General features: G+C 41.3%; 1 protein-coding gene across 5 annotated transcripts in view; it reads right to left on the bottom strand.

Moving 5' to 3' along the window:
- gria4b (glutamate receptor, ionotropic, AMPA 4b) overlaps window positions 1-6,678 on the bottom strand; it is a 100,073-nt gene extending 93,395 nt beyond the window's left edge. For 2 of the 5 annotated variants that reach the window (XM_034607054.1, XM_034607055.1), the window contains exons 1-2: window positions 6,226-6,673; window positions 906-1,064 (exon numbers count right to left, since the gene is read on the bottom strand). In XM_034607054.1, coding sequence (XP_034462945.1) covers window positions 906-1,064; window positions 6,226-6,316 — 250 coding nt within the window. In that variant the 5' untranslated portion in view covers window positions 6,317-6,673. Of the gene's footprint in view, window positions 1-905; window positions 1,065-6,225 lie in introns of all 5 variants that reach the window. The other 3 variants (XR_004616101.1, XR_004616100.1, XM_034607053.1) reach the window with 3 other exon arrangements.
- Window positions 6,679-12,759: the final 6,081 nt, after the last annotated feature.

Raw genomic sequence — 12,759 nt, 5'->3', positions numbered from 1 at the left:
CACACACTCAGACACAAACAGACACACACTAAAACACACACCCACTACCATTAGAAGATTTAACCACTGCAATGTGTGTGATTGTTGCCTGTCTGTGTTCATGCATGTGTGTGTGTGCAGCTTTGCTCGGATCAGATGTGAACCAGCCGATGCTCACAGACACAAACACACAAACACACTTATATACATGTGCTATATGTGCATGCAGCCCCCCCCCCACACACACACACACACTAAACAAGACAACATGCAGCTGTTAAATGAACAATAATTTAATGCTCATTTAAGTTTCTTTGGACATTATGTTCATTCTGTCTGGGTTTGACGTTAAAGGACTGAGATCAATCCCATACCTGTGTGTTGGATACAAAGATGGAGTCAGGATGTGGTTAGCCTAGCTTAGCATAAGGGCAGGAAGCAAAGGGAAACCTCCTCTTCTCCAAAGTTAAAAAATACACCTACATCTTATTACTTCATCCGTAAACAAACAGCCATGTTTACAATTCATTATCTAGACTGTGGCAGCCTGCCATATTCTAATGTGCCCTGCCACAGTTTCATAATGAGCCAAATTTCTTTTACACTTCTCATATTAACATCAGAAATCTCTAACTCGGTGTGTGCAGGGCTATTTGCCACATGCTATGGTCCATAATGTTTTTACTGTCCACGCAGACAGTCAGATCTCAAAGTTTCTGTGGTTTCTGTTTCATTCACGTTCATAGAGCCGTCCAACCAAGCACGGTAAGGTTGAAGTGGAGTTAAATAACTGGCAAATTTTCCCAGTCCCACAGTTATTTGTCTTTTTTTGCCATTCTCCACATTCATAGACACTGTTTCAACCAGCACACATGGACCCAAACCATCACAAACACGAAGACGAAGACAACAGGGGATGGACTTACAGGCGTTGGTGACGGCGAAGCTGTTGGCCGTCTCGATGTTGTCCACGTGAGGCACCAGGTTGAACGGGGCTTCCGAGGCGTTCGGGCTGGTGTTGTGCAGGAAGATCGCCAGACGGAAGGCGGTGTACTCCTGATCGGTGTTTCTGATGAACAGACCACCTGAGCAGAGGAGAAACACAGGTCTGATAAGGAGCCTGAACGAGTGAGGAGGAGGAGGAGGAGGAAGAAACCACCTCACACTCTCTCTCTCTCTCTCTCTCTCTCTCATCCACTTGTTTAACCTCAACACAGACGGTTCAATTATTGTTGACTTGCACAGAGGAAGAAAACCACAGAAGCAATCTCACCACAATCTGAGAATGTGAGATTGAGACGTTATGGAACACGTACACAATCCAGGGTTAGACCAAAACGCTGATTGTTCACTTTGAGTGTGGTGACAATCATGTTTTGCTAAACTGCAATATGGTTCTGTTGTTTTGTGAAAACTTCATAATTTCAAGCACTGGATGAGCCTGGAGAGATGAAGCTGGGGAACATGGTGAGTTCAGCTGGTTGTGGGTTTAATTCCCGTGTACTTACAAAAAACGGACACTCTCATTACCCGCTTCATTCATTTCATGGTCGAGTTATTAATCATCACTGTATGTTTGAATATCGTCGTCATGAGAATGAAACTCATCACAAGTGTGATTCTTATACATCATCCGGCTGCAGAGCACCTGGAGCCTCCCTGACGTCCTGACAGGAGAGAACAACTGAACCACAGACGCTTTCTGTCACTGCCTGTAAGGCAAAGACTGGAATTACAGTGAGTGTTCGCTCACAAGGATCATATAAGCTTCAGTGTGTCCTCACTTAGGTGCAAGGACACGTCTGAGCAAGGTTCATTTACTGAAAAAAGCTGAGATCCAGATATAAAATATATCCATTTGATCATAGATATTTAAGAATATAAGAGTAATGAAAGTGTCTATAGGAGAATATTTAGAAGCATTATTTATGTAGGCCTTAATGTTTCTTGGTACGGTCAAATTTAGGCAGTTAATATTATAATAAAGATGGCAATATTATAATTTGGTAAAAACATAGACTCTAAATAAAGATGGACGACACCTCTCCACATCCTCGTGAGTCATTCAGCGTTTCACTACATTTTCATAGCATCAAATAACTAATTAAATCAAACTTAAAATGAACATTTGAACAAACAACAGTGTGATAACAACTAACACATGTACTTTGGCTTTTTAGTTTGGTTCAAGTCCCATCTGCTAAAATGGAGGAGGCGGGGTTAGTGACCTAAACTGCAAAGTATTAAAAATAAAAACATTTCTTAACACTTCACAATGTTATTTGAACCAGGTGTATTTTTTGGTTTTAGTGTCCATTTTTCTCTGCTATCACCACAACACTAAACCACATTTTTGGTCACATGTAATGAAACTTTGGTGGAAGACAGATGACTTTGCTTTCCGCTGAAAAAGGATAAATCCTATAACTATTATAGTTTTTATTTAGGATCGATTTAAACAGGATTATTCCAATAATCTCCGGGGCCGAGTTAGGGTCCATCACAGGAGGTGCATCTTCACAAGGTGGAAAGAAAACCTTGGTAAAGCATGTGCTTTGTTTTAATGGTCACAGAAGAACCTCCATCATATTATACGTGGATACAAGTGACTGGACAATATATGAAATGTAATGAAAGTCCACTATTGTTCTGATAAATCCCTTTTCCAATATCCTACTGCTGTCACTTCAGCCTTATAGCATCTCATAGCCTGTCAAGCACCACTAGGCCGTGTGAAGGGTGAAGTCTGTTTAACATGCAAACCACCTTCATTTCAACTTAATGCAGGAAGGGAAAATCACTGATATTAAACTGACTGACTCCAAAGAGAGTCAGAGTTTCATACGAGTCTGTGCTCTTGGTTTCCTTTTCTTCCTTTTCTCTCCTGGTCCGTACATCTGGGCCGAGCTGCTCTCGGTGGTGAAAATGTCAGAGGGGTTTGAAGTTGAGAGCAGTTTGTTTCACATTTCAAAATCTAACTGGAGGCTCGAGTTTCTCGGGATGAGACTGTAAATGTCATTTAAAGCAAAATGCCACTGTGTTCTTTTCATGCCTGACCTCTTTAAAAAAAAAGGTAAACTTCTGAATATTCGACTCTTTAATGAAGCGCGCTCACACAAACCCACACGTCCACAGCGCTAATGGAGGATTTTCACATCGTTTTCAGTGTGATGGTTAAATGTCCCATTGACTCACACTTGCTACCAAATGCTCACGGGAAGTGTTAAAGAACGGTGTGAACAGTTTGTCCATGTTGGCTCCCACTCAGGGGGGATGCCCTCGGCACATTTCAGACTTATTTAATTAATTTCCAGGACAAGAGGATTTAATCTATTTTCTTACTGGAAACAAAATGATGCCATATGGGTTTGACCAAAACAAGAGTCTGGTGTGGATGGAGCTGACGTACCTGGCCTCAGTAATTTAACCGATTCCAACATTAATTGGAACATAGGGGGATAAGTTCATAATCGAACTGTTAAGACACTAAAGCGTGTGGAAGATGTTTGGGTTCTACGTCATAGACGGTAACGTGAGGAACAGAAGGTAAAGCTGTTTGTTGACTTTGTATCATGCAACAGTTTTATTCTTGTAGGACAACATGTATGTGGCCTCACCAATTAGCAGCAGTGGTGTTGGACCCTGTATCCCCTAACCCCCTAACCATAACCATAACCATCACAGCTAATTGCCTAAACCCAACCTTTACCCATAACCCTAAGACAAACCTACTTCTAACACACTAGAGCTCATACATTCTCCTTGAATTCAATAAAGCTGCAGCAAATTTCACAGTCAGCGATATCAGCCGTCTTAATGAGCTTAATTTTTTCATCAAGATACACAAATGATTCCCTGGGAAATTGGGGAAAATGGAAACGTCAACACCCTGAATCTGCCTCTTTGTCAGTCCAGAACTGAATGGGATCTTTTTTTGGTCCAACTTTCGTGGAAATCCGTTCAGTAGAAAAAACCAGACGAGCAAACAATCGACCACACAGACAAACAACAATGAAAACATAAGCTTCTTGGCAGAGGTAGAAGGAAAATGCAACACGATTTAATCAAGCTTCCTCAGATCAAGATTAACTATTTATATCAAGACAATTGATTTAATTGACTTTAATTTGGAAAAACCTAATTCATATGTGTGCTGCTGCTTTTGTTTGGTCAAATTGGTGAATAATGTGTAATTCTTTCAGCCATGAGACGTAAGAATCAGCCAAAATGTCCTCGATCCACAAGGTCTGATAGTCAAGCTGGACCTCACAAAGATATAAGTACACCCCCCCACACACACATAAAGTCTGCAGAGCTATCCTTATTAGGACTTTGCATTGACTTCCATTCATTGTGAACAGCCTATAACCAAAACCTTATCTCTAACCTTAACCAGGATCATTTCATACCAAGGCCAAACATTAACCAAACCACAATTCACCCCAAAACTAAACTACAGGCTAAAAATTTGCATCTTGCCTCTGTAGGACCGAGCTTTGGTTCCCATGAGGTCTATGGTCCTGACAAGGTCAGTGTTAATGCTGGAAAACGACCTAAAGATCTAACAAACATATATATATATATATATCATCTTTATAAGAGACAAAAGCTTCAGGCTCTTTCAGAAAATGTAATTTTTCCAAAGCCTGGTTCATGTTAAAGGTGAATTTGCTAATAGACTAAAATGTGTCTGGGAATGTTTATATTTATTTCATTCTGCTCTTTGCTGTTGACCCTGAACAGAATGAATGGAACGTCGTCTCTGTGCATGTTCACATGTTGGTGAGATAATCTGAGGCGCAGCCTGTTTGCCATGTCTGTGTTTGTGCTCTTGTTTTTCGTGCTGCACGCTCGTCTGCACAGCAAATTTCCCGGTGATAATCAGTGTTGATTTTTCAGCCACAATTATTTGAAACAGGCCGAGTGTTGACTGCAGAGACGTGAGAGGCTGCTGCTCCCAACTGTAAATGTAAAGTGTGAAACGAGGTCTGATGGGTTCGGGACACACTGGCACAGTGCGGATTTCTACCCTCAGAGGTCAGCGTGTGACGACACAGCGAGTGGATCAATGTTTGGCTGTCAGGCAACGATCCTGGCAGCCCAACAATAATGAGACCTGGTTATAATTATAATAAAATGAATGAGGCAGCTGTATTTGAAATGGCAGCGAGCTAAAATGCTTCCACACCAGTTTTTCTTTTCGCCTAAATCAGCAGCGAACGATCAGTAGAACGTCGGACACGATGGCACGGCAGCTGCACACATGTACTTTTAAATCCCCGCCCAGCAGCTCAAGTGTCCTCAGTTCCGGGGGGTGCTGTTCTGTAACAGACCCTGACCTCTGACCCCGCTGGAGGGACCGGGGAGGATTCGAGTATCACATTGATATAAAAGGACAAGGGGAATCATTTGAACAGCTTGTCATTTTTCATCAGCCTGACTCGATTCTGATGTGCCTCGGCTCCGCTGTGCACGAGCCGGGGGGGTGCAGTGGAGGGTAAACCCACTGACGAGTCAAGATTTCATTCCAGAAATAAAAATATTTCAGACGTTTGATTTTTTTTTTTTTACAGGGGAAAGCATGAGTGGCTGCTTCTCTCATCATTGATTTTTCAGGGGGGGGGGGGCACAGGGGGCTGTGATGATCAACAACTGGAGGTCACAGTTTGCTCCTGTTCTCATTCCCTGCCCTTAAATCAAGTCACTGTGCCTCCTCCAGCAGTGAAACCAGCCGCCCATCCTTCACCTTTATTCCCTCCAATGACAAACACTGTGAAGTTGTTGGATGCAAATAGAAGAAGAAGAAGAAAAGAAGAAGAAGAAGAAGAAGAGGAAGAAGAGGAGGAAACTGATGCTGTGTGTAAGGCCTGTGGGAGCGTGCATGGAAGAGCCAGGACCTGGGTCTGCGAGAGTGTTAACAGCAGTCAATGCACAGGCAGCCTGCACAGGGAACACACACACACACACACGCACACACACACGCACACACACTTTGCTGCTCTGATCTGCTGCAGTGGCGGATTGCACCGGGATACACACTCTAGCCTGCAGATACAACGCGCATTAGGCATGTGTGTGTGTGTGCACGCATGTGAGAGTGTCAGACACGCACATCCTGCATGAGTGTGATTTCAAAAGAGGAGAAAAGACAAATAGAAATGAGCAGTGTCCACTTTGAGTAGTGCCGGGGACACAGGACAGTCCACAGCCCCCCGCTCCCATCATCCATCCACGGCTCACACTCACCGATCTGAACGCTGCTCGGGAAAGCTCCCATCGTCAGCCCCCACAAGCCCGAGAACATCAACAGGAACCAGTCGCCAGAAGAAATCCTCATTTTGTTTCGGTTATAAACTGATGAGAGACATCGAGGGAGCAGGGTTCATTAACACGCCCGGGGCAAAAGCAACATCACGGGGTCGGAGGAAAAAAACCCCCACAAAAACACAAAAAGAATGATTTGTATGTGTCCGTTAAATATCCATGTCTGCTCCTCCGGTGGCTGTTCTCTCTGTCTCCTGGATGGTTCCCCTCCCGCAGAGCCGCGCGTGTTCGCTGCCGTCAAAGCTGCGTCCGTCCGTCCGGCGCTGGAGGTTTTTGCGCACACCACCACCAAGATGATGAGGGGGAGTGGGGGTGGTGGTGGTGGTGGTGGGTTGTGGAGTGGAGGGGAGAGAGGGAGAGAGGGAGAGAGGGAGTAGAGGGGGGGGGGGCATTAGCCAGCGGCGGCCAGTGCGTCTGGATGCGGCTCAACTCGCATCACATCCACACATGCGCCTTTTTCTCCTCTTTACGCGACCCGGGCAGCAGCAGCGAGGCAGGAGGGGCGTCAGCGCGTCCGGAGCCGGGTCCCCGCAGCTCGCTCCACAGCGAAACGTCCACATGTGACAAAACACATGTATTATATTTCATATTTGCAGCTGTAGTTAAGGGAAAAATGACTCTTTTAGCCCCTGGTCCTCGTGTTTAAACGCTTCTGAGTATGAAAGCAAACAAACTGCACAGATTAACAGGATTACAATGATCTTTAATCGTTAATAACATCTATAAATGTCATCATTTTCATTATAGAAAGCTGACAGAGATTACAGCAGGGGCGCTTCCAGAGGCAGGGCCAAGGGGGCTCTGGCCCCAGCTGAAATCTGATCGGCCCCTGAAGTGCCCCTGTCCTGTCAGTAATATTCTCTTCTTTTAAATAAACTAGTGACTTACTAACAATATGACATTTTTGTCATATTAAGTTCACACTGTGCTTTATTTCAATGACTTAAATGTGCATCTTCCTGAACCAATAACTGTGCAGGGATGTTGGACATATAATTGGCTCCTCTGTGTAAATGGTGGCCCCTGATTAGAAAAATCAGGGGCCACCAGTGGCTTAACGAGATAATGAGATAATTAAATGTGTTTTTTGAGCTGTATATTTTCAAAAAATATTTAAATATATCATAAATTCAAGCCTGAATAACCTAACTCTGGTCCTGAACTACTTATATCTGGTATTAAGAGGGAAAATGTGAGCTTCGTTCTGCACTGAATTTTGGTGCAGAAGAAAAAAAGAAATACAAAACGTTTATTTCCCCTAAAACAGTTTCAGTAAAATGAGAACACCTCCAGGACAATTTAAAAAGTGCCTTTTTGTTTAAAGTGTGTTTAAAATGGCACAAAAACAAACCAAAATTGTTTTCAGAATATTTCAGCGTTCTGATTTTTATCATTGTGACTTTTGTGCTGTTAGAAATTCGAGTGGGAATGAAGCAGAAACATGAAACCAGCATGTTTTTTGTGCCCTGATGGTTTCCAATGACAGAAAGTTCCCCTTGCTCCAAAAGCTCCGTTGGATAACAATGGATCATTTTAGTCAGCGGTATCGCTTCACGTTCTCGACTGAAATCTCCCAAAAATATTTATTTATTTATCTGAATAAAGTCATTTAGACGTTTTGTGCGGATCCTCTGCGGAGAAATGGAAAGCTGTGTTAATGAGACAATAAGGAAGTGTGAGCGCGTCTCCCTGGTGCGATGCAGTTAAAGTAAAAACAGCTGCAGACGCATCGAGATCTGCTGATTTTCAAGTTTGTAGATGCCTCAGGTAAAAACACTTGAAAATGAGTAATGATGTGTGAGACAATGGAAACTGTGCAAGAAGCAGAATTTGGTTTTGTCTGTGTGAAAAACGGCTGCGTAACCAAGAAAGGACTTCTGTTCAACAGAGGATCAACAATGAGAGTAAATAAAGATTAATATTCAGTCAGTGACAAGACAAGTGTTTTATTCTTTAACATCTTAAAATGTTATTGATGGAATCCCGTTCTGAATCCAGTTAAAAATAAACCTCAAAGAAACAAGATGTTGAAAAGGTAATTCAACAAAGGTAAAGAGGTTTGAAGACACATGAAGGCTTCACCTCGAGCTGTGGAAAACTGTAAATGTGGATTTTTCACTCGAACATTCATCTTCTATCTAATAATTGCAAAACTCTATGTTTGTTTGTATGTGGCTTGTATACATCTGAAGAATCGTCCATCTTCTCTTCTTCACACGTGTCATGTGTATTGTTAAGGAACTGCCGTGTTGAGTTTGGTGCCAGTTGGACACGTGATATGTTTCATATGAATAAACAGGGACAAAGCTCTGTAGCAGTCAGTGCAGTCTGGAGCAGTTTGTCTTCAGTCTGTGGACAGAGTTGAATCTTCTTCTACGTCCTCAGATAAACTACAACAGCCTACGGCAAATAATATCTGTTCAGCCAGATCATTTTGATAATTTGATTGTTCACTGGCATTCACGGGCGTCATGGAATCACTTCCGGTTTGGCAAAGCACAATGTTAGCTTTATTGCTTCAATTCTTTATAAAGAGCAGAATTACAGGGCTTTTATTTTGAAAAGGTGTGGTCTTGGGTCTAAAAAACGATTTAGCCGACATGCAGTGTATGATAGAAATAACAGCAGTTAAGTAAATCATCTGAAATTATATATAAACCACAAACATGAACAGTAACAAAGTCAATTCTGTTTAATTTTATGAAAAACATTGACAAAACATCTTCATTGCAGATAAACCAGGTAGGATGAACACAACGTTGTATATCTTCGCTCTGCACCATAGACTTTTATTAAAAAGCTCTGCACACAACATCCAGCACACAAACAATAAAAAGTAATATTGTGTTATCAGTGTTTGACGAGGAATAATTCTGGATAAGACTCCGGAGCATCGACACAAGAGAACAGAACTTTACATCAAACAGTCATGTTCAGAATGGGGCGATGCTCTAGTAAATAAAATTATGAATGGAGAAATTAATTGAAAGTGAAATAAGTATTGATGAACAGACCTTGTTCCTTAGCTTGAAGACAGAACTGTGCTTTATGTGCTTTTGTATTTGTGGCAGCAAAGGTCTGATTTCCTGCAGAGATCAATAAAGATTTGTTTTATTTACACCCTTTGAGAAATTAGCTGCTAACATTTCGAGAAACTGAATCGTTCCAAGCGAACACGCTCATCGGTCTTTCAATATTATATCATGAAGCCATTGCTAATGTAATTCTGCAGTAGAGATTCCATACGGGCAACAAACACTCTTTTTTGTGTTATCACCACACAGTTGTGTCTGTGCTGAGTTTTCTTTTCTTTTGCTGTACAGCAGAAAACGGTCCCTCACTGTGCACCACAGCTGCAAGAAGCAACACTCCTGCACGCACTGTTAGGCAGCTCACACGTTCAAACTGCAGTTGTTGGAATTTCCACCTTATCCACGCCTCTGAAAATATTTGCTTTAGTTGCACTTAGGAGATGATGAGGAAAAAAAAAGTGCAATGTTGCTTTGTCTAACAGTCCGAGGCTGTAGAATACAACTGCAGCAGTTCATCTACGGCGGATTTCAGATATCTGCACTTTTCACATTTCTTGTATTTACTGTCGTAGAACAACGTGAACACAGAGAAAAAGAAAAAAAATATCTGACTGGATATTTTTTTCTCTACATGAGGATAAAATAACAAGAAATGAAAAAAATCAATTAAGAAGCAGCTGACTAATCCTTTCTGGCAAACGTATATAACTGTTCCTTCATGTTAAAATGAGGAAATGTAATTACTGAGCTGCGTCTAAAGAAATGCACCTGACGGGTTTATTATTTCAGCCATTAAGCAAAAAAGAAAAAAAGTTTTGTGGAGCGTCTGAACTTTACTGTGTTTACAGGCCTGGAGCTGTCCGTGGTGCTGAAAGATCTTAACTGAGTTACTATGGACAGAAGAAAAATGACTGGATTCTGGATGATGTTGGATTTTTGCTGAATTCAAACACATATATCATATTTAAAAGGAGGTTTGACGTTATGCTGAATATTCGTTGTTTTCATTACTGCTCATCAAATAACAGACTGTATCTCATTTACACGGATGTAGCTAGTTTTTCACTTTTTAATTGCCTTGTTTATTCTGGTGTTATTTAAATTCTGTGAAACACTGACTTTGGTCTGAGGAAAGTGCCGGAATAAATTTACTTTATTGAAGAATAGAAGTGTAAAAATGTAATTCACAGTACGTCCTGGAACTACAGTATTTCTTTACCTACCTCTACTTTACTGAAATGTACACATCCTATCCACTACCTGCGATTCTGAAAACTATTCCTACATTTAACTTGGTGAACAGACTGAGAAATGCAATGCAAAGGTGTAGAGGTGTTCAGTCTCCTTCATGCACAGTGACACCAAAATCCAACTCTGAATTCTGGGGTTGCAATAAGATGAGCACATACAAGGCCCAACAGTCCCCATAAATTCAATCAAGCTGCACCAAACTTCACTCACTCATAACTGTCAGTCCTCTTAACACGGTTAAAAAGTGATACAAATGTCTGTATCTGCCCCCTGAACCCGACCAGCTTCCTCGACTTCATCCTTCCACCAAGTTGCGTGAAGATCTGTCCTGTAGTTTTTACATAATCCTGAGAACTAAACAACGAACACACAAACAAGCACAGACAAAAACATGGTAACTGACCAACCCTCCATCAACATAAAGGTGGAGAGTGAAGGAAAAATACCTTCCAGTTTTCTCAGGATTTTCTTCTGCTCCCTCACAACAAGACGTCTCCTAAATTCAAACCAGACAGTCAAGTTCACGCTGTGTGTTTCATCCAATTGTAGCAGCTGCCTATAAGAACAAAAGTTACCTCCAGTATTTCTCAGGTTATGAAACAGGATGTAGTGAACAAGACAATGCAAGTCTGCATTCATGTCGATAAAGAGAAACCTCTGAAGATTTAGTCCTTGAAACTATTTCCTTTTTGTCGAATTCACATTCTACTTGTTGGAGTAGAAAAACATCCTGTCTGCTTCTCTTATGTTTGTGCCGAGTCGTGATGCGGCTTGTCTGCGACGCCTTTGAAGATCCACTCTGAATAAACGGTGCAAGTATAATCATTTAAAACAAAGATACAAGCCGGCATCATGAATTATGAAAATGATTGTGATCTGCAGTGAAGTTCACGTTTCTACGTGAGGATTTTCATGCTGGAGCAAAGTGACTGAAACACATTCAAAACACACACACATGGAAAATGATTAATAAAATGAAGAGTCTTGAGCAACGATACCAAAACTGCAGACACATGACTGCAATCTTTATTTTCAGTGCATCACACAGCTCCTGTTCCTCTGTATAATTTACTGTGGAGGCAGTTTTTCCAACACGAGACTAAATGATATAGATGAGACAACAGTGTGACGTCATGTATCATTTTTTTGCTTTCAACAATGAAATGGTCGTAATGAGACGTCGTTCTCACTGATGCAACAGGAGAGGTTTAGTAAAGGTGGACTGATATATACAAAAATCAACCAATAAATAAAGTTAGCAGAGGTTCTGGTGCAACAGGTGAGATGTTAGTGTTTTCCCGATTTTTTTATTTGTTTGTCTTTTGTGTATAAAACCAACCGGTGAGACTTCAGACGAATCCAAAGCTGTTTGAAGGTCTGAGCTTGTTTCTGATGGACACTGCAGACTTCCTCAGAGGAGGAAAACAACATGGCTGCATGATTTGTTTTTCTGCTGAAGCTTCAGTCAACACTGGTTTCTATTCAAACACGACCACGGCCGTTCACTCACCTCAACCAAGAAGTTATTATTTTCTAACCAGGTTGTTTCTCACGGTTTGGAAAACACTATTTGTTTGTGATTGGACAGAACTTGAGTCCCTGATGACAGTTCAATGTCATTTCCTGTTTCTGTTCCTGGCAAGTAACAGAAACGCAAACTGGACAATGATGAAATAATCCATGTGAATAAAGAAGAGATTATTTCATATTCTTCTGTTATTATTCATCTTGACAGTTTCTGACAATAAAAACAGGTCTTAAGAAAATGTACTTACTTAAACATACAGTTAATACAGCTTTTAAGATAATACTCGAGTAAAACTAAAATTACTTGTGTAATAATATACTAAGTTAAAAGAAAAACTGTAGGTGTCTGGTGCTGTAAGACTTTATGCAGCAACAACTTCATAAAGTCGACTCCTGATTGGTCGAGGGCCTGTGTATCCTGTGTTTTTACTCAGTTCTCTCAAAGCTCTGATACAATTAGTTTTCTTTCTTCCATGAAGCCAGTCCAGTTTTCTTACAGTCAATACGTAGGAGTTAAAGATGCACGTATCAATATGCTTTATAGTTTTTAAACCATTAACAGAAAGCACTGTGTAATGTTTTATGTGGCGTTAAAACTATTCAGCCTTAACTTACAAGCTAATATATTTCACAGACCATAGTTTCC

Source organism: Hippoglossus hippoglossus, chromosome 14, assembly GCF_009819705.1.
Source record: "Hippoglossus hippoglossus isolate fHipHip1 chromosome 14, fHipHip1.pri, whole genome shotgun sequence".
Classification (NCBI taxonomy): domain Eukaryota; kingdom Metazoa; phylum Chordata; class Actinopteri; order Pleuronectiformes; family Pleuronectidae; genus Hippoglossus; species Hippoglossus hippoglossus.
Note: the sequence above shows the minus strand (reverse complement) of the source record. Positions and strands in the feature narration are given on the sequence as shown.